Genomic DNA, 22,633 nt, shown 5'->3' on the forward strand with positions numbered 1-22,633 from the left:
ACAGAAAGAGGAAATCTGTATAAACTGCAGGAAAATACATGCCACCTTAACACTGACTGTATCCCCCACCCACCCATATAAGTATCTCAGAAACTAGAGGCATTTGACCAGGGATCAGCAACTGGACGCCCCAGGGCCAGCTACGACATGAGTAAGCAAGAGCACCAGTTGGCAAACAAGAGAGATGTGTGGACGAAACATGGCACTGGGGCTCGCTGGGTGTGTGCTTTGGATGGACAGACCTGGGGCTGCTCCACCCTCCTTTCTCCTATTTAGCCATCCCATAAACCTAGCTCCTGACTAGGCCATTGCACCATACCAGCATACCCCAACCAGTGCCCTCCATATGTTCGGGATTTCAATTCCTATCAGCCCCAGCCAGCACGGCCAGTGGTCAGGAATGATGGGAATTATAGTACAAACCATCTTGGCACCAGATTGGGGAAAGCTGTAAAACTGGTGGCTCATTTGTTAAACAGCAGGAACAACCAAGAACTATTAAAAGCCTAAACTGGAAAAACTACTCGGCTTCTTAAAAACATGCCATAGCTCCAAGTAGGCCAAAAATGACGTACAAAATGCATGCATGCTTTGTCCTTGCCTTTTAAACCTGTGTCTTAGAATAGCCTTTCCCAACCCGATGCCCTCCAGATATGTTGAACTACAATGCCCATCATTCCCAGCCAGCATAACCATGGCAGTTAGGAATGATGGGAGTTGCAGATGAACATATCTGGAGGACACTGGGCTGGGGGGAAAGCTGTTTTACATCTACATGGATCCTCTTTTGTGTTCCAATATTGCAGAAACCCAAAGCCATGAGTTCAGAGAGACGGATGTTTACACGGGGGCTTGGAGTGAACGCTGCCTGGAGATTAAGAGCACAGCAGGGAGGGCTTCAGCCAGAAATAGCACATGCAGGGTTAGAGAGCAAAGGAGGCTGGGCTGTCACCTGGTTCCGCAGCAGATTAGTCTGAGCTACGAGATGCGCTTGTAGCTTCCCTTGGCACCACTGAGGCGCAGCTTTCTCAAGCAACGAAACAGGCTGTGTGAGAGCATTTTCAAAACAAAAACAAGAGAACAGACAGGACACCTTTTCAGAATTTTTCTTTTTTTTAAAAAAAAAAAATCAAACAAGTTAAGAGTGTTACAGGGCCAGGCTGAGCCAACGACCCCTGACAAACAGGAGAGAAAGGAAGCATTAGGAGACAAGTCAAAGGCGAACCCTACGCGGCATGCCAAGTCTAGTGGTAATTAACGCTCCACAGTATGGTCAAAGAACACCAAGGCCAAGAGCTTACGAATACTCCAGCTGCAGAGAGCAACAGAGAAGAAATTGTTAGTCATTTAGAAGGCAACACAATCCAGGGGGGGTTGGGGGTGGGGGGAGGTCTCCCTCTGTGAGGCACTAGAAATTTTAAGGAAAGCCAGGATTAATAAAGAGACACCAAGATTATTAACAGGCATGCAGATCACTCGAAATTCTCAGCATTTCATTTTAACATCACATTATATCGTGACTGGTAATTCCTGCTCTTTAAAGCGCCTTTAACAGTACGATTTGTACAGAGATGCCACACCAGCCAAATATCTCCCTGCCACACCTGCAGTGAAATGAGCCGCACCCTCCTTAGGTCCGAAGGCGGTGGCGCACCAAGGAACATGCCTTACTCATATTAAGGGCCATCAAGCGGTTAAAGGGGCTGCTGTGCTTCTGGTTCACCACCAAGACTGGCCAAGCTCCACCATCCATGTATGAGCATGAACACCTGAGGTGGAGAAAACTACACATGTACAGCTCTAGCCTGTCCCAGGTCCTGGAACGGTACAATACAAGTCTATGTGCAGAGGCTTCCTCACCTCAGATAACCACACTAACATGTGGATGCCAAGGGTGAAGAGAGCCACAGGTCATCAAGAATGCAGTGGAAGGGAAGCATAGTTCCACAGTCCCATTAGTCATTTAATTAGTCACTTCTTCATGCAAGTAACACTTAAAGTGGTTGATAATGCAAATATAGAAGAAGAGGTACAAAGTGTGGTCATAAGGAACACATGTTATAGAAAGGCAGATGGACAAATGTTTTGAGAAATGATGTCCCCCCCAGTCCAGCACTTCACAACCTTTTCAGCCACAAGGGCTGGATTGGATGTTTTCTGCCATGCCAAGAGCCACACATAGACATATACATACATACATACATACACATACACACACACACACACACACACTCCCATTCACATACTCAGACACACATATAGGGCTTCTCTAAACCAAGGTTTTATCCAGTGATCGAGATTAGTTACTCACAAAAGTTCTTTACATGTCACTGTCATCCTCCAGGGCCTCTCCCATGCTTTGTGACCGTTTCCGCGGCTTTATTTGTAACATGGAAAATGCAGTATTTAAAAATGGCAATTTTTAATAATTCTGTGTAACTGTGATGTTGCACTATAACCACAGTGCTATCTAGTGGATGTATATAGAACTTGCAGAGAAATGAAATTCTCTGGGGGGAAAGGGGGAAGCGCATGTAAATAGCCAATCTAAATCCTGCAAAGAATCTGGAAACAGAAGCCGTAGTAAAGCTGAGGGATAAAAAGCCTGATGTAGAGAAACCCAAACACCCACTCATTCTCATTCCTCCAAACACACACACACACACACACACACACCTCTATCCCCACCCCAAACAGGGCTTTTCTTTGCTAACACTAGCAAGGGAAAGAGTTCATGTATCTCTCACCTCTCAGGAGAAACTGAAGTTAAGAGAAGTGTTTCCCTTGTTAACTCTAATGCATATATTTTAATTTATATGTTTTAAATTTTGTGATTTTTTAAACCCTAACCCTTACATAGGCTGACGTGGGCTTTTTGTCTTTCTCCATAAGTTCTCAGTGAATTCTACACATTTTATTTTACAGTCACTAGATGGCACTGCTGTTATAGTGCCGTTATGGAAGTATACAGCAAGTAAAGCACTTCATAAGCATTTCCCAGAGAAAAAATGGACTTTCCCCATGCTTTACAATGGGAGATAAAGGTCATAAACTGGCAGAGGGACTCTGGAAGTTGACAACGTCATGTAAATGACCAGCAAACTTCCATGAATAATCAATCTTGATCGCACAATATAAATCCCATGCAGAGAAGTCTTTGGTCTACCTGTTGAGTGACCACATGGTTGAGAGGCCCATGTGGCTGAGAAAACCACCATTTTTGGCATTACTAATCCGTATTGCCTCTTCTCCCCAGAAGGAAAACTGGTTTTGATCAATATTCCCTTCTCTCCAGTTGTCTATCTACATTGTGCCATTTGATAAATCTCTAAGCCCATTGCCACTGACTTTCTATTAAACATTCACAGAATTTTGGAACACTTCACTTAGAACAGAGATGACAGACACAGGTATGAGAACTGAAGAATTCTCCCCAAATAATGGCATGTTTATCCCTTTCAGTGAAAAATAACATCCGTGAAGAGAACATTAATCCAGTAGATATTAAAACCAGTTCCTAAGTAGATACTGATCCCAGGCTCATGAAATCACTCCAGCTCATGACCATGACTTGCTTCATCAATAACCCCAGGAGTAACAGATGAGAAGGTCAAGTAGGTGCATCTTCCAAGGGGTCAATGCATTCTTATATCTCAACTGAAAACGTCTAGAGCACGGCTGGGCAACTTTTTTGGGGGGGGGGGGTGTCCAAGGGCCACTTTCCACCACAAAGGCCACACTCCTGCCACCACCAAATATCAGCAGTGCAGCTGTGGCAAAAAAAACCCCAAAATTCCAGAGATGGCCAGTGAATTTTAGCTTCAGGCTGTGATGTAGATTTAAAAGTGACAAATTTAGACTGTTTTAAAACTAAATTTGTCCATTTTAAGCCTCTATCATGGTTCATTGCCAAATTTCAGAAGGAAATTGAAGATTTATTTGCCATCATATCACCAAATTTTGGTGGCACTGAAGGCAGAGGGTCATGCAGCTCACAGGCCACAAGTCACCCACCTCTGCTCTAGGGCTTGGGACAATTGCTCCAGGCTCATGCAGCAAATCTGACTCCACCCTATGATACATTGTCCAATCAGAAGCGGTTGGCTCAGAGAGAAGTCCCAAACGCACTGGCAATTAAAAAGGAAAGGAATGTTCCTGGGAAAGGTAGCGCCTGGAGCAGTTCTCCACATTGAGGCTGTAAGGAGCCGCCTTCATCCTGCAAAGTCTTGCCCTCCTTTCTTTGCTTAAGTCAGCATTGCCTAACCTGGTGCCTTCTAGATGTGTTGGATTATAAGCATGACTGGCTGGGGAATGCTAGGAGTTGTCGCCCAACACATCTGGAGAACACCAGGTTGGGGAAGGTTGGTTTAAATCCTTCATTTAAGTAGGGTGACCATATGAAAAGGAGGACAGGGCTCCTGTAGCTTTAACAGTTGCATAGAAAAGGGAATTTCAGCAGGTGTCATTTGTATATATGGAGAACCTGGTGAAATTCCCTCTTCATCACAACAGTTAAAACTGCAGGAGCTAAACTAGAGTGACCAGATGTAAAAGAGGGCAGGGCACCTGCAGCTTTAACTGGTGTGATGAAGAGGGAATTTCACCAGGTTCTCCATATATACAAATGACACCTGCAGAAATTCCCTTTTCAACACAACTGTTAAAGATACAGGAGCCCTGTCCTCCTTTTCATATGGTCACCCTAATTTAAGCATAACCATTTGCACCTGTTGACCTGCCAGCTCTCCTGTAAATATCAACTTCTATGCTGTTTTTCAATCTAGTAAAATCACGTTTTTCAGGAATTGTGCACTGCTGCCATTTGTTTTCTTGACTGGTCACCTCGTTTGCAAAATACTGTTTTTTTAAGGTTAACTAGAGACATGAAAAATATAAACACAATATTTCCTTTGAATTGAAAATAAATAGCGATCCTATCACACTTTTTTTTTTTAAAAAAAATATATGGCATCACTGACAATATCCTAAATAGTTGGTTGAGAGAGAGAGAGAGAGAGAAGCAGCTATGCCATTTCTAACAAGAGCTCTTTACCTTGGCAATTTTAGTTTCATCTTTCTTCTTCGCAGTCTGTAGAGATTCATAATGATGTCTGGCACTGTCATAATCTACAAGTTTCCTTCCCCGTTTAGCAATGCGAGACTGAAAGAGGGTGGGGGTGGGGAATGAGAGAGAGACAGAAGGGAGGAAGATATCATTACTGAACACCAAAGCCATGCAATTCAATGAGCTAACAGTCTTTACAGTCCAGTTTGTATACATTCTAAGAATGCCAACGATCTGCAATGGTCTCACAGCCAGTTTGCCGAAATATGTTTAGGTTGCCAGACAGCCAATGGAAATTCATCCTTTTTCTCCATGTATGTGGTCAAGTGTATATATGACTGATTTACTACATTCTTAGATGTACACCACCCAAACTGTTTAAAAAGCTAAACAAAAGATATGGAGGGCTGCCCTTGGCTATCTATCCATCCGTGTACAAACAAGAAGGTTTATCAGGCTAGTTTCCGCCTCTAATTTTAAAAGAAATTACTGCCATGCCCACCATGGTAGCCATTTTATGAGTAGGCAAGCCCCCTCGTGAAAGTTTTTTTAACCTGGTGGTTGTTTATTATGGTTTTAATTTTTGTGAACCACCCAGAGAGCTTCAGCTATTGGGCGGTATAAAAAGGTAATAAATAAATAAAAAATAAATAAAAGCCACTTTGTGAGAGTGCCCACAACAATCTCTCAAAATTCCAAATGTACCCCCCCCAAATCATTTTACGTAGTTGCAGACCATAGAGGTCAGAGACAGAGAGGCAGGAAGGGCATAGCATTAGCAAGATACCATGCAGAAACAGCTCCTTCTCCCCTTCTCCATAAGGCATAGATTTTTCAATCTTTTCACAGTAGAAGCAGCCCATGCTAATATGAAATGTGGAAGAATATAGAAAGATAGAACAGACATCACTCTACACAGTTGGAGGCTGCTGTCTGAAATAACTGCTATTCTTTTTGAAATAAAAGATGATATTTTGGGAACAGAACAACTGCCATGAAATACTGCATTTGCCAAGCCTAGCTGTCCACATAAATAGCTCAAGGGATTACACAGTGTCCTCTCAAACAGGTGTGTATTTTGTTGCATCTCTGACCAGTCTGTACATTGTGCTCTCTCACCAGCTTCCTGGCCTGTCAGACATGCTGTACTTGGTTTTATCTCTTGTATAATTAAGTTTCCAGAACAGCTCTGAATGAAGCCACTGGGCATCTTTCAAGAATTCAGTCACATTAAAACACTAGATGGATTTCAGATGCCTCTATCAAGGAAGCCATTTTCTGCTACGAATTTGGCTCAAGTCCACTAAAGCTACCAGAAAGACTCACCTAACTAATATCAGTGACTATCAGTGACTATTGGGAAAGGCATGTACAGAACAGCTGAAATTAGTTCGCCTTGACTGTCTAAGAGGGTGTCTTCATGGTGTCGAGTTGGTGCCGCATTCCCCCAAAACCTCATGTTTTTGCTCCTGTGATTATCCTGTGCCCCAGATAATCCCCATGCAAAGGAGCAAGTGCAAGATTTATTGCTGTCATTCGCCATCTCCCCTGCTTCTCCCTGGGACTAGGGTGAGGAGGAGGAGGAGGAGGAGGCAGCAGCTCAGGGGGGAGAAAATAAATTATTTTTGGAGGAAGAGGAGGCAGCAGTTCGGGGAGGGGAGAAAATGCTTTTTTTATGAAGAGGCGGCAGTGGCAGCAGTTTGGGGAGGGGAGAAAATATCTTTTAGGAGAAAGAGGAGGAGGAGGAGGAGGCGGAAGTGGCAGCAGCTGGAGGAGAGAAAATAATTTAGGAGGAGGCAGCACCTCAGGCGGAAGAAAATATTCTTCCCCTGTGCAAGGGGTTTTTTCCGGCATCCATTCTGCTCGCTGGCCCACCTTCACCCTCTGCCTGGTCGGACGGAGACCAATTGGGGCTTGCCATCCACTGGGAACACCCTTGGAGCAGCTCCTGAGTGAGGACAGACCGGCGGAAGACTCAGGCTGCCCTCACTCTGGCTGGAAAAGTTGAGGTAAGTCCTCAACTTTCCAGCTGTGTATTTTTTGGATCTTTGCCCCAGAGTGGCTTTGAATCTGCGGCTGCATCATCTAACCAACGCTGTGCAGATTCAGAGCCATCCCAGGGCAAAGAAGACATCAAGACAGCCGCTTAGAAAGACACATTCATTTGCAACTACTGGTAAAGAGCCAGTAGGATGGGATGAAGACTTGGACTAGGGGGACCTATTGGGTGAAGTTGGGCAAACTCACTGGTTCTCAGACTAACCAATCTCACAGGGTTGATGTGAGGAAAAAACGGATAAGCCTATGGACACCTTCCTGAGGAAATCTTATAAGTAGTATGGGGAGCGACTGAAAGGCTTCTAACCGTGCAATCCTATGTATGTTTACTCAGAAGTAAGTCCCACTGTGTTGAATTGAGTTTACTCCCTGGTAAGTGTGTACAAAATTGTGCTGTGAAGCTGCAGCCCTATGTCCACTTATATCTAGCTGTAAGGTTCTCCACTTCTTTCAGTCCTAACAATAATCCTGTGCAGGAAGTTAGGCTGAGAATGAGTGTGTGTGTGTGACTGGCCCAAGGTCACCCACTGAGCTTCATGGCTAAGTGGGGATTTGAACCCAGCTTTCCCTGCTCCTAGTCTGACACTGTAACCTTGATTCCCCAGATGTAGTTGGATTACAACCCCCATCATCCCTAGCCACCATGGCCAATGGGGAGCCAAGGTTGGAAATCACTTTGCTATACTAAAGTATCTAGTTTGAAAGACTGTCCTTTTAGAAGTGACCATATTTACCTCTGCACAGCTGGATTTGGAACTGAGGTTACTTAGCACCCATGCGCATGACTGTGGGCGTTACTAGACGAGGCTCTAGCGCGCGTTACCTTCCGCAGTCACGTCGAGGCTTCCAGATGACGTTCACGAGGATCCGCCGTTATCCTGCGGCGAAGCCTCTTTCTCCCGACTTTAAAAAAGTGAGTTTTAGGGCGCCTTTTCCTGCCGTCCCGCGGTAATTCGGAGTACGTGTGGGGGGATGTGAGGTCACTGCGGTCCGCACTGGGCAGGAAAAGGCGTGCTAAGGGGGAGTGGTCAGCGGCTTCGGTCAAGCCGCCTCCGCCATTTGCGCACAGTCCGCCAGCTGGGGCAGCGCGGCGGAGCGGCTTTTTTTTTTTATTCCCCCAGTGACAGTTTGCGCAGGAACGGAGGAACGGAAAAGTGGCTAGTGTGCTGCTGGGGTGTGTGGGGGATGGGTGGGGGATGTGCGCCTGTTCTAGTGGTTTTTTTTTTACTCCCCCAGTGACAGTTTGCGCAGGACCGGAGGACCGGAAAAGTGGCTGGTGACTCCTTGCGGTGGGCAGCTACCGTGGCCGCATAATGGCGGTGCTGTACGCTGCCTGTTAGTGTGGGTACCAGGCTGGCAGAGGGCAGAGCTGTTTGTGGGCTGCTGCCATGGCTACGGCCAGATGTGGGTTGGCTCCTTGGGATGGGGCACAGGGCACAGAGGCGGTCATCGCCGCCGACACCTCAGAGGCATGATGGGAGATGTAGGCACAGAGTGGCCATGCAGACGATTGACCTCGGGTCATATGACACCCGCCACGACCCCCATCAGGAAGTGAGCGCATCAATGTTGACCCTCAACAGCACCAGCAGCACTTCAGCTGGCACTGCCGCCGCTGCGGCCGCCAGGGCCGGCGGCGGCATCGCTGACGGCTGCGCAAGTTTGCGGTCTTTCGGACGTGCGCAAACCGTGCAGCGAGCGAAAAAAAAAGCCGCGGCAATCAGGCCGGTGTGGCTGCGCACCCGTGCTCGCGGCGGCAGCAGCACAACCGGCGCAAACTTCCGCCACAAATCGAAGGCAGGTGTGGATCATGAGGCGTCACGGCTGAACGGGAAAATCCGCTTTCACCGCTCCTCAATGACGGAACACCCGGTAGGTCTAGCAACGCCCAGTGTGGGCATCATCCGAAGAAAACAAAGACACTTACACACAATGATGTAGGGGAGCCAGTGCTCGCAGGGACTCAGCATCACCAGCACTTTTTCATTAGCAGGGGTGTTGACATCTGCCACCCCACTCAGAATTTTCTGTTCCCTCTGAGCTTAGTTACTAAGCTCACAGTTACTGGCAGGGGGTGGGGAAGGCAATGAATTGTTCCTTGTGATGCAAAGGATTTTGAGGTGACCTCATCTTGAACAGGCAATTAAGGCCCATTAGCTTTACAAAAAAACACACCACCTTGCTTAAAAGAGATGAAAATTCCTGGTTTGTTGATATGGGCCAACCCAACTGCCTGCAATTTTGGACTCTTTTTGAGATTGTGGTTATGGGGCCTGAACTTCAAAATGTACCACTTCACCACTGCTTACTTGTAACTATAGTCCACCCTGCCCAAGGATGATACACACACACACACACAATCTTGCCCACTTCTCCATGTAAAATGGAACTTCTGAGTACAATTTAACAAGAGTGCAAGGTCCCACTTGAGGGAGATGAACTCTGTCTCTATAGCATCACTGCTGACAGTTGAGGCCAGTTAGCTCTGCAACTTTACTGAAGAAGAAGTTCCAGCAAGTGGTCAGCCAGGTTAGCAGCAACCCAATGTGCACTTAATGGCACCAGGTAAACTCACCAAAAAAAGCCGTCACCAGAGGTTAGCTGCTCAAAACTAAATGGGGAAACACATGCACAGAGAAAAACAAGGTTTCCTTCACAAATTGGTTAAGCGCATGAGAAAGGGAAGACAGCTTGGTTTTGTCTCTCTTCTGGGATGCAACAAAGGGGGTTAAACAGGGTGTTTGATTTCACTGGGACAAAGCCAAGCTGACCTTTTCTGTGTGAGATCATAGTTACAAGCCCTGCCATATGGAAAGAACATTTCCTCTTCAACCTTCTCAAAGCTCACGTGATTGGATCCTATGCTTAAGAGAGAAAAGTTCCCCATGATGGGACTGCCGCTCTCTCTAGCAACTGTACATATATATATATATATATATATATATATATGTGTGTGTGTGTGTGTGTGTGTGTGTGTGTGTAACTTTACCAGATGCAACCAATCCCTCAAAAGTGCATTAATGGATTCCTTGTGATTATGTTTCCTTGGGGAAAGAAGGGGGTGTTGAAGGCAAGGCAAAAAGAAATGAGGAGCAGAGGCTTTCAACCCTAAATAGAAAGGAAAACCTCATGCAATGACAAAGAGGATAATTCAGCCAGAAAAACCAGTGTGTGTGGCATTTTGTTATATGAATTGTTTAAAAAAATTCCCATCTCTCCCACTCATTGAAAAAACAAAGGTTTGCAGAAATATAACTGCACAAATACAATTAAGTTTTACACAAACCTATTTATTTACATAGTCTATTCTGCAAGCCCATCTTCAGTATGCAGAATGAACATTTGTGCTGGCTGGGTACATTTGTACACAAAATGTACATAGTCCCTAGCTACTCTTCTTTCCATCTTTTTTTCTTTAAAGAGCACTAGGGAAAAGGCATCATTTCGTTACTGGAGCATTTTTGCTTTGAGAGTTCTGAGAGATGACATGAGTGGGGAAGACTCAATAGGTCTTGTGTCCAGTCTGGGCTAATTTTATATCAGCTTCAGGCCATTGAATAATGAAAAAGCAACTGCTGCATTCCACAGCCAGAGACCAGACTTGATGGCAAAAAATGCATCCATAAGAACACACAGGAAGGAATGATAGAAAGGAAATTGGTGGTGTATGCTGAGGGGCTGGGGTCATATACAGCCAAACACAGCAGTTAACATCTGCCAGGAAATTGAGCAAGAAGGCGCTTTTTCATCATACTGAATAGTGCTTCCTGATGCAACACACATTTATTTATTTATTTATTTTATTAAAATGTTTGTATCCCGCCCTATATCGCTAGGATCTCAGGGCGGCGTACAGATAAAATTATACAAACAATAAATATACACAGCTAAAAACATTAAATCATTAAGCTAAAACCAGTATAGAATTTAAAAGCAGTAAAAACCACTTAAATAGTTTAAACAAAGTGCAAGCTTGGTGAATTTAGCACATTCTATGGTTTTGGTAAGTATTATATCCCAGATGCGATCAGCCAAGCCCTCTTCACAACTGTTTTTCATCAGAAATTGAAGTACTGTTCTGATGGACTTTTAACTTTTAAAACCAATTAGTTCTTAGACTTTCAGACAAGGGGAAATCCTATTTCCTTACCATCACTCTGCTTCCTGCTTCTCTTCTACGTTTGAAACAAGCTGAAATTACATGGGAAGAGAGCAGCAACCATGTGGCCCATACAGTTCAATGCGACAACCCATGCGGAACTATCAGGACTATGCCATCTGATGACTGGGCTGATAAAGGTTGATAAAGAGAGAAGGTGCTCTCTCAACTAACTTAGGCCGTTGCTAGACCAGGGTTTAGCCTGGTGCAAGGCCCGGGCTCGTCCCTGTGCGTCCAGATGACGCACAGGGGATCCTGGGCTCAGGCAGGGGTCAAACCTCCCTGGCCCCAGGGTAACCAGCACCGCTTTTGGCCTGGTATTTCCTGCGGTCTCAGGCTGAGCCCCAGACCGCGGGCGTGTAGACTGGTCCGCCGCTTTTCCCGGCTACCACAATTACTCGTGAGTAGCCGGGAAAAGCGGCGGACAGCGCTGCGGCCATCAGGGCAGGGGGGCAGATCGAGGGGAATCGGAGCCATGAGGGATGGGGGAAACCGGAGATCGCAGGGGATGGGGGGGAATCAGAGCCATGGGGGATGGGGGTAATCGCGGGGGATGGGGGTGAAACCGGAGATCGCAGGGGATGGGGGGAACTGGAGATCGCGGGGGATGGGGGGAATTGGAGATCGCGGGGGAGGGGGGAAAACCGGAGATCGCAGGGGATGGGGGGTGGAATCGGAGATTGTGGGGGATGGGGGGAAATGGAGCCATGGGGGGAAACCGGAGATCGTGGGGGGAAATCGTGGCCAGGGTGGGGAAATCGGGGGGGGCGGGGAACCCTGTTTTTAATTTTTAAAAAAACCTACCTTAGTCACTGGTGCGCTCCTGCACACCTGGCCCCTTTAAGATATGAAACAAAATGGCCGACGTGACGGGACTTTCCTTTACCCCATCGCTTCAGACTGTGGATAGGAGCAACAGCCCGTGCTACTTCTAGTGCGGGCTGGCCCCTCCACACACCCGGATTTTAAGGTAGGTCTAGCAAGGCCCTTAGTCCTTTATTGTTTAGGGCTTCATACACTATTACCAAAACCTCAAACCTGTTGTAACCCAAAAATCTGGAGGGCCATAGGCTGCCCACCCATGGACTATACTCTCTGTGCCTGACATAAGAATAAGGCTAATGTCCTTTCACCAATCAACCCAAAACAGGAAAGGTAAGATCCTGCAGAGAACATAGTTTCTTACAAAACTGTTCCTTTATTCATATATAGCATAGCCTTCTTTTTTCAAAAAAGAATAAAAGGATAGGAGTAAAATGAGCCCCATACTTTTATGTCTGGAAACTGGCCGAGGTAGGTGTCCATAGTTAGCAGTGCCTGATCCACCAACTTCTGATGGAAGTCATTCCACAGCAGGTCATTGTTCTAGAACGGGAAAAGAAGATTGGAGATCAGTCAACAACTTTGTAAAATACGGCAATGTTTCTTATATTGGTCTTTCTGAGTCATTTCATATATGATGGAGGGCAAATCCAGATGTACCATGAAACATACATTCTCTCAACAACTGAACTGCAGCCAATCCCAAAGCACTGATGAGTGAACTTGTGTAAAACACATGTTTGCAAACTTATGTTTGTTTAGTGATGTACATGTAAAAACATGTATACTTACCAGTGCCCCCACTTTCTTTGGGGCAGAGAGCTCAAAATGCATCAAAAGCTGCAACGATCTGCAGAAATTAAATAGGCAAAGGTTTCCCCTTGACTGCATCTCCCACACAGCAGGGGAAAGCTCTGTCTGTTGAATGTGTGCCTGCCATATAGTAGTTAGAGGCACAAAAAAACCTGCCAGAAATGGCTAGCCTAGCTATGCCTTCATCTGCAATGCATATAGTTTGGTCTTTGGTTTTGTTATATATGTGGGTTCCAGCCACTCATTGGAGCTCTTATCCAAGGACCCAAAGCATCAGCAAGTGCCCCAGTTCCATACAATAAGAGTAGTTAAGAAATAGTACACATATGGGTCAGTATACTGCCCTGTTGAGGATCTAAAACAACTGCTACTCTTTGGGTCATGTTATGTTTTTGTTGTTCTGCAGAATATTTAAGATCACATGATGAATGTACTGTGGCCTAGGCCTAATCTACACCAAGCAGGATATTGCACTATGAAAGAGGTATGAAAGCAGTATATCAAAGGCAGGAGCCACACTACTGCTTTATAGCGGTATTGAACTGCACTGACAACTGTTGGGGTCCATTGACACATACCATATACCGCTTTCACACCGCTTTCATAGTGCAATATCCTGCTTGGTGTAGATTAGGCCCTAGAACACACTGGCCCAATTCAAATGTAATATTAAACTGGCCCTCCCCAACATAGGCCTCATGTACACCAAGTAGGATATTCCACTATGAAAGTGGTATGAAAGCAGTATATAAAAGGTAGGAGCCACACTACTGCTTTATAGTGGTATTGAAGTGCACTGACAGCTGTTGGAGCCCATTGACACAGACCATATACCGCTTTCATACTGCTACATCCTGCTTGGTGTGGCTCCTGCCTTTTATATACCACTTTCATAGTGCAATATCCTGCTTGGTGTAGATGAGGCCCTGGTGTGCTACAGATGTTTTGGACTTCAACATCCATCAGGCCCAGCAAGCATAATTAATAGTCAAGAATCCTAGGCATTGTAGTCCAAAACATCTGGAGGGCCCTAAGCTGGGGAAGGCTGGGTTAAACAATGATATGAATTGAGCCTCAAGCTTGCTCACCCCCAACCCTTTTCTTCCAATGTAACCATGAGGAGAAAATTGGAAGCATCCACTTCCTGTTCAACACTAACCATGGTTTATCATTACATCTGAAAAGAATAATCTGCAGTTAATTTAAACCATGATTTATTGAAACAACTATGGTTTATGATCTAGCTTGCTTCAGTAAGCTATAATTTAAATGAACCACATTCTGTCTTTTTTGGATAGAACAAGAAACCATGGTTAGTGTTAAAAGGGGATGCTTCCATTCTCCTCATCGTGGCCACGCTGCAGGAGGAAGCTGAGAATTGAGCAGGCTTTTTTTATTTAACACTAAACTATGATTGTGTCATGTTATGTCTGAACCGAGCTGTAAACTCCAAAATCAGACTAACAATTATGGCCCCATGTGATGAATTTGGAGGTCACAATACATAAGTGATGCTGACCCATGATAAAACAGAACCTCACCTCTGCTATTTTATTGGTATCATCTCTTCCCGGCCACTCTGGCTCATAGACTTCTTGCAAACATTCTGTCAGTTTCTTGGAAGCGTCATGCATTGCTTGGAGATAGAAAAGAGAGAATCCGAATTTTGAAAGGCACAGCAGCATCCCACAGAGTACTCATCCCAAAGGGGAAAGAGGAAGGAAATGAACTTTACTCACTGACCTAGTCCTCATCCCAAATACACAGTGATACTTTAACTGAGTTATTTTCCAGGCAAGGAAAACAGAGATTAACATAGGAACACTATATGTACCAAGAACCACTGGGTTTAACATTTCCCATCTAGTGTGGGCAATCAAAAGAAATGGAACATATTTGTTTCAAAACGGTGTAAACAAACTATCATTTGGTAGTGGCCAATTTGCAGTTTTGAACATAAAACATTGTTTGCAGGGTTGTACTTTCAGAGCATTCAGAACAAACAAGTCTGAATTTCTCTCTGTCTCTCATTCCCTCCAGATAATGATAACATACTGGCAAAAGCGTATCGGGAGTTCCTATGAACAATACAATTAGTCAGGACCAAACCATGTGTGTGTATGCATGTGCGTTTAAATTATGAGCGAAAGTATTCCAAAAAAAAAAGTGAGGGGTAGTTCCATCAGAAAGAGAAGTGTCCAATTTTGATTGTCCAAACTAGCACTTCAGTCATGGGAATTAGGAATATATATATATATTATTATTATTATTATTATTATTTATTTTATTTATTACATTTCTATACCACCCAATAGCCGAAGCTCTCTGGGCGGTTCATTAAAATATATATATATTCCACCATGTGACCTTCCACCATGTGACCTCACTCTGGTGTCAAAGTGGAGGCATTTCCGGGTGGATGGCACCCTATGATTGGTCATTGGAAGCCTGGGCAGAGGGCTTGGCGAACAAAATAGCTGCCGGAAAGCCCGTGCTGCCTTCTGCATTGGGATTAGCCACCGCCACCCCTCAGCAGCGAAAGTGTGGGGTTTTCTCAAAATAGGTGGCAACCTGGAGCCATGAAGACAACCCCCAGGTTTACTCTAAGTAAGATTAACATTGGATGGCAAGGAAAAGTACCCATCCCTTGAGTGTTTGCTAAACTCTTGCTGTCAATGGTTTTGGACTCTGAGGCATTTCATGTGACTGGTAAAGGCTATATGTACATTCGGTACAACCGTATGCTAGAAGTAAGTAGCAGTTGCCTGTGATAGATACTTGCCAACCTTCACTAAAATTTCCTACAACTAGTTAGCTATACATTTGTAGCTTTCTAAAGTTAATACAGATAGCATTAACTCTTAGCTGTAAAACACACACAGGCCTAGATAGCAACTGTTGACATTTATCTCACAGAAGGAAGATTCTAGAAATGCTATCACAGCTATTTTTCCAGGCTTTACCTTTTACTGAAGCCAGGTATGTCCGGAGATCCTTCTGCAACTTGCTTCCTTCCGTCTAAAAAGACAGAGAACAGAGAGAGGGAGTAAGCTATACAACAGCAAAAAGGCAACAGTTTGTTTCAAGACTCCATTTAAAGTGCTGGATGCTTAGATGGACTGCCTTCTCCCTTAAAAAAAACAACACTTGTCTGATCATTGTGATCTATGGCTTTTTATCGTTGGTGCTCTGTTTAGGGAACACTATCCTCCATCACAACTTAGATTATCTTCACTTAGTTCCCACACTAGAGGCTTCTTAATTTTCCAAGGCTTTTAGTTTTATTTATTAAATTATTTATACCACCCCATTCAGCCCTCAAAGCAACACACAAACACATACATAGACATAAGGCAACTTATATCCATACAAGTATGAAAATACTGATTCCCAGTAAACAGAGAGCATTAAAACAGACCCATACAAACATGTCAAGAGCAGAGAGATCTAACAAAACGCATGACAAGACAGAAAGGTTTCATCATTTACACCTACACAAAGGGATAGGACCAACTAGGCTTTCTTTAGAGAGGGAATTCCACAACCCGAGTGCTACAGTCAAAGGGCCCTGTCCCAATTCCCAGCCAAAAACACCTCCTATTGAAAGCAATAGAATATAGGGAGAGAACTTGGATAAGAAATACAACAAGCAGGCAGATATATGGGAGGAGACAGTCCTTCCAAAATCCTGGTCCCAAACCATTTAGGACTTTCATGGTTATGACCAGCATCTTGGAATGAGTCCCATTAAATTCTGCTTCTGCTTTTATTGTATCATCTGTTAATTTATTTATTTGTCTGCTGCTTTGGTGATTTTTTTTTAATTGTTCTATTTTTTCTCAGACCCGAACATTTTAGCTGTTCCTATTGTATTGTTAGTTGGTTTGGAGCCTTTAGTGGAAAAGCTACTCATAACTATTTTAAATAAGTAAACAAATCTAGTCCCACCCCTTCTGTCTCCATTTCAGTCTCCTCTGCACATGAAGGATGACTTTGTCTAGACAAGACCGAGAAGCTGTTAGTGAGTGGTTCTTCTGACTGGATGGAGGATGGTCAGCCTGTTCTGAATGGGGCTGCATCCTCCCTGAAGGGGCAGATTCATAGCCTGGGAGTTCTCCTGAAGCCATCTTTGTCACTTGAGACTTCTCGGCCTCAGTGCTATGGAGTGCCTACTATCAGCTTCAGATGGTGGCCCAGCTACACCCCTATCTGAACAAAGATAACCTGGCTTCAGAAGATGTGGACACCGAACACCAATTCTAGCCTGCTTGCAATGTTTCCAATCCTGATTCAGGATTCTGGTTTTGACTATAAAGATTTACATGGCTTGGCACTGCAATACCTGATGGAGTGCAGATAGCTTGGTCCAAATCATGTAGAGCACCTCCATGGATATAGGAAGGTTGCCCCTTCAAAACATCCACATCTAAAGGGCAATGGAAACAGAGGTGCAAAAGACAGGGCTAGCCTTCTCCCCCTCCTCACGTATTTACTATACTCAGTTTTAAAATGTCTATAGACTACTGTCAGATACTGTCATGTGTTTATTATTTGACAGTCAAGTAATTACATGGCAACTATCAATTGTAAACGTGTAAAATATCAAGTATTATTGGATATCAAATATTCAACAGATACATAATATTCAGAGAATATTATTTTCAGAGAAGGCACTTATGGAGAATTTTGGGAACTATTTTTTCCAGTTCTACAGACTGTCATACAGCCAGTTGTTTCACCAGAGCTAGCAGCTATACAGCAGAAGAAAGCAGGAATCAGCAGAGACCATCTCACTATACTTCTCTTGATTGAGAAGCAGAACTTCTCTTTTTTCTGATGCCATTGTCTTCATAATATGTGCCTCTGAAGGGAGTACCAAGGAGAGGAGATCATTCTGATTGCCTTTTCACAGCTATAATTAACTAAGGTTGGATGGACTTTCACTATTGCCACAGAAGCTGCTGTGGACTTTCAAAAGGGAGGATGCAGGAAATGATTGTTCGTCTTACAGCAAACTCATACATGATACTGTATTTCCATTTTTCTCTTATCCTTATACAGGGGACTTCAAAGAGAGGAAACACAGAGAACATCTACCTCAGAAGGTACCAAGCTTTGAATAGATGTTTCTGCCATGATCCCCTTCTCTCTTCCAAATATTCATCCTTATAATCAGTTTTCTAAACTAGACAGCGGCCATGCTACTGCTACGACTATGCTCCAAGAGCTGCACTTTATGCAACATAGACAGTGCTTCTGATATGTAGCCTACCACCCCAGCTGTTGAGGTAGCAAAACTTCCTTCACAGGAAGGAAACTGCCTAAGGAATTATTTGCTACCACCACTGCATCCTGATCCTGTTTAGTTCAAGTAATGCTTCATGAGATCAAAGATGAACTTGGGATGGCATGAGGTCAGTCAAAAATCCATTCCCTACTGATTGTGCAATTAAGGCTGCAGGACTGTGGCACATTTACTTGAGAATAATCCCAACCGAACTCTGTAGTAACATGCATAGGACTGGCCTGCATGATACACCAATAGCAGTAGGAACACATACAAATGCAGCTAGGTTCCAAGTAGTAGAGTGCTATTTTAGAAAGTTATCTGTGAATCATGTTGACAATATTATTGAGGTATGTACACCTGTATGAATACATCTGCATTCTGCATTTGGAAAAATTATTACAGTATTAGCAGGTTAACTGTACACTTTTTTTCACTAAAAGGAAAATGGAGATAGGAAAACATTTTCCCAACCAAATCTATTTCTCTCTCTTTATATTAGCACCATGAAAGTTGCAAACATACTTGCCTATTGGGTACCATATCAATGTTTAGGCAAACCATCTTATAAAATGAGCAGAGGGATATTGAGATTAATTTTCAGCTTGTTTTTTAATATAGAGATTCTGCCAATAGCAAACCAGTAAAGATAATAGAATAGGAAGTGAAGGTACTTGATCATCTTAGTTCTAACATGAATAAGGTGGACCTTTGGTCTGCTGCACCAAGGTTCTTCTCAAGGTTGTTTTTTTCAGTATGGAAGAGATATTTCAGTATAAAAGTTTGGAAGAGACATCACAGTTCATGGTACAGTAATCCCTCATTTGCATCTGGCAAACAAGTTTTCTCAGCAATAGTGAATTTATACCATAGGAAGTGATACTGTAGCCAACCCATTTTTAACACTTATTAATCAAAAATTCTGTATTTGGCCTTAAATTATTCACATATTCAGATTGCTAGCAGTCATTTCAGAACAAGTCCCAAAACATCCTCCATAGCACTTCCTAGCTTGGGAAGTGCTATTAAGTGTTAGTTGAACTTAATTCCCGTTCCTTTCAATGGGTCTTAACTAAGTAGGATTAACATTGGATACAAACAATAATATGTTGCTATTCAGGTTTGTCAAGTCATTACAGTAATGACAATACATTTATAATATAATAATGTTAATATGTATTCCCTCAGCCAGTACATGGCAAGTGATGCTTGCCTTTCATAGGCAGAAACAATAAAAAAAAAGGTGGAGCCATGCTAGAACACGCTATAAAACTCTGGCCCTGTTCAGACAACATGCTAAGCCTCAGTGGTTAATCATTTTGAGCTAAATGTTATGGCTTATCGTCCATGTGTTAGTGTGTTGTGTGAACCCTTCCTAACCATGGTGTCTAATAACGACAGTTTAAACACGCTCACTGGCCTTTTGCTGCAAAATTGTTAGCAGCCTAACCATGTTCTGAACAGGCTCACTGGTCTACAATGGATGACTATCCATTTCATTGTCTAAACTTGCCCTTAGTTATATTCAATTTTTGCTGCATAGCAAATTGTAAGGATTTGTAAATACACCTTTCAATGGATTCTGTGCATTACTCTGCAAGTTATAGAAGTACATGAACATTGGTCTTGTTAGCCCAACAAACTATGAACAGCTTTGGATTGTCTATGACACACAGGCACATAAGAATGAGGGAAAGGACAACAGCAAAACTACTGCCACCATTCTTTCATTTCACAGCCATCACCCATCGCTGACTGACACAGAGGATGCCTGCCCCCTCAGTGACTTGGCTAGTGCGCCTACCCAGTTTTTACAAAGAAAGAAAATGAGCAGGAAGGATATGGTTGTTTATTCAGTCATTCACATGAGGGCTCAGTTTATTCCTGAGAACAGAAGATCTGCTATTTTGACAGATACGTTTCCCTTCTGGAAATCTTCCACTCATCAGTCACAAAATTGAGGCTCATCATTGGTACAATGCATGCCTCAAAGTGGAGGATGGACAGGAAGTATGGGTGGTTGTTGAATTGTGGACCGTTGTTATATGCAAACCCTGCACATTGGTTTAATTATGGGTTGTGAACCACAAAAACCCAGAAAGAGAAATCATGGTTTGTTGTTGGGTTATAAACTTTGGGTTGTTCCTAGTTAAACTACCTGTAGAGAGCGAATGAGCTATTCTTCTGCTCAGGGGAGGCTCTTTTCAGGTGCTAATTTCTCGGCCAGAAGGTGACTATGTCCAGGATCATTCCTAGCATTTTGTTATTTTTACTCCCTCTTGCACAGTAGACACTGACTAGTGCGGAAGGCTCAACCACAACTCCCTCAGTATGTCAAAAGAACACGCTGGGAATTATTTTTAGCATCAACACTTTCCCGAACAACAACGCCCACAAGTGGGAATTTCTGCATATGCAGCACACCTGCTCTCTGCCAGCAGTCCAAAAATGCTTCCCTCTAAAATGACAGCATTTAAGCTGCTCCAGATATAACTACACACAAAGAGAGCAGCAAAGAAACTGCTAGTGTCACATTGTAAATGCCATGAACAGCACCGTGATTAATCCTTGATAAGCATCCACGAGCAAGTGTATTTCAAATCACACAAATATATAGCTGTTGGAATGCACAATATACATTATAGCTATATAATGCATATTGTGCATTTCAACAATTCACGTGATCCACATGCATCTCCTCAACAATTCTTAAAACAGCATGGTAAGAATAAATGTCAGCCTATTTTTAATTTCATTTAGAAGATTTTTATATTACTCATCATAATATACATTCCGGGGCAGTTTATACTGTATATTTTAAAAAACTGGTAAAAACAACAACAACAGCAAACAAATGCAACACACACAAGCTTAAACTTAAAATAAAAGAGCATGCTATACAACAAACTTGTCAGCGTTTGACAAGAAGGTAAGAGGGAGTTAAAAGCCTGGATCAATAAGAAAAGTGTTTGCCTGGAGCCTAAAAGATAACAGGGAAGATAATTTTACGTATAACTGGAGTATCTCAGCTGAAAAGTCTTGTCCCTGGTTACTGTCAGTCTTATATCAGATGGTGAGGGTACCCAAGGAGGGCCTCAGCAGAGGATATTAACATCTGGGAAGGTTGATGTGGGAGTAGCAGCCTCTGCTGACCAAACATTTTTTAAAATCATAACACTGATAGGGCTGCAGCTTAGATAATATTGTTTTCTATCATTTTACCATACTTGGGCTTTGGGTGAGCTTTGAACTAAATGTTAATGCAGTACAACGGCTAAAGAGAACAAGCTATGAACAAGAATGTCCTTGGTGGAAATTTTGCCCATTCCCTGAACAGCCTAAGACCTCCCCCAGCCCTGCAAACCAGGGATAATCATCCTGACTTGGCTTACTAAAATTGGATGTAAAGCATTCTAAAGAGCAAAATGCGTGCACAGAAGGGGGCGAAGTATTAACTAGGCTCCTGTTGCCCTCCATGTGTTTGGGAATACAACTCCCAGCATTCCTGACCATTGGCAATGCCAGTTAGAGCTGATAGGAGTTGAAGTCCAAAACATTAGGTCCTAAAGGTTGATGATTAGGAGGACACCAGGTTTGGGAAGGCTGAAATAGGCCTTCATTGATCACAGTTCACGCACTTTGCTGCATCAGGTCTCAACAGCCACTTACATATATAAATGCAAGTGCAAATGCGGTAGTTCCATTTGCTAGCCCCAGTCTCAGCTGACAAGGATCCCAATTCAAACCTAGAAATTTCCCTGATTGGAGAAGCACCACAGTTCAGTGACAGGAGAGCACCTGCTTTGTATGAAGAATTAGAAAGTCAATCTCCAGCTAAGTGGCTCCAGTTGCAGCTGATGGGCAAGGCAGGCCTGAGACCCTGAAGAACCCCTGCCAGCTCAATGTCAACAATACTAGATGGGCCCATGTCTGGACTCAGTATACAGCAGTTTCATATGTCCAGGGTGGGGAAGGGAGTTTCCTCATTTCAAAGGCAAGTGGCTGCTTTGATGATAAAACCCAAAAGCAAAAGAAATGTACACAGGTGTCCCTTGTAAGTCAGAGAGCAGAAGGAAACAAAATCATGGTAGCCCTTACAATGAATCTGCCACTTTGATAATATAAGGACTACCACTCTGCTCTTGGCCTTACAAGTGTGCTCCAGTTAGTGCAAGAGACAGATGCAAATGACTACTAGCTGTTATCTTTTCAAAAGGTGAACTGCCGTTGCATCTCTGCCCCTGTTGCCTTCGATGCAACCTCAAATCTGCTTAGGCATAGATGGTCTAGCCTAATTAAGTCTTCACATTATCTCCTCCTATCCTGCATCTTAGCACAGCCATACCCTGCAGACTGTTGGGGGAGGGGTTCATTATCCCCACCAGCACTTTTTTTTTTAACTGAACATCTACTCTGAAGAAGAGTTCTC

General features: G+C 43.6%; 1 protein-coding gene across 11 annotated transcripts in view; it reads right to left on the reverse strand.

Moving 5' to 3' along the window:
* The window catches only part of BIN1 (bridging integrator 1), a 504,124-nt gene that overhangs the window by 55,894 nt on the left and 425,597 nt on the right, over positions 1–22,633 (reverse strand). For 8 of the 11 annotated variants that reach the window (XM_063116713.1, XM_063116716.1, XM_063116722.1 and 5 more), the window contains 5 exons: positions 15,881–15,935; positions 14,459–14,553; positions 12,552–12,647; positions 5,054–5,161; positions 953–1,045 (listed from right to left, as the gene is read on the reverse strand). In XM_063116713.1, coding sequence (XP_062972783.1) covers positions 953–1,045; positions 5,054–5,161; positions 12,552–12,647; positions 14,459–14,553; positions 15,881–15,935 — 447 coding nt within the window. The remainder of the gene's footprint in view (positions 1–952; positions 1,046–5,053; positions 5,162–12,551; positions 12,648–14,458; positions 14,554–15,880; positions 15,936–22,633) is intronic. The other 3 variants (XM_063116717.1, XM_063116723.1, XM_063116724.1) reach the window with 1 other exon arrangement.

This window comes from Elgaria multicarinata, chromosome 2 (genome assembly GCF_023053635.1).
Source record: "Elgaria multicarinata webbii isolate HBS135686 ecotype San Diego chromosome 2, rElgMul1.1.pri, whole genome shotgun sequence".
Classification (NCBI taxonomy): domain Eukaryota; kingdom Metazoa; phylum Chordata; class Lepidosauria; order Squamata; family Anguidae; genus Elgaria; species Elgaria multicarinata.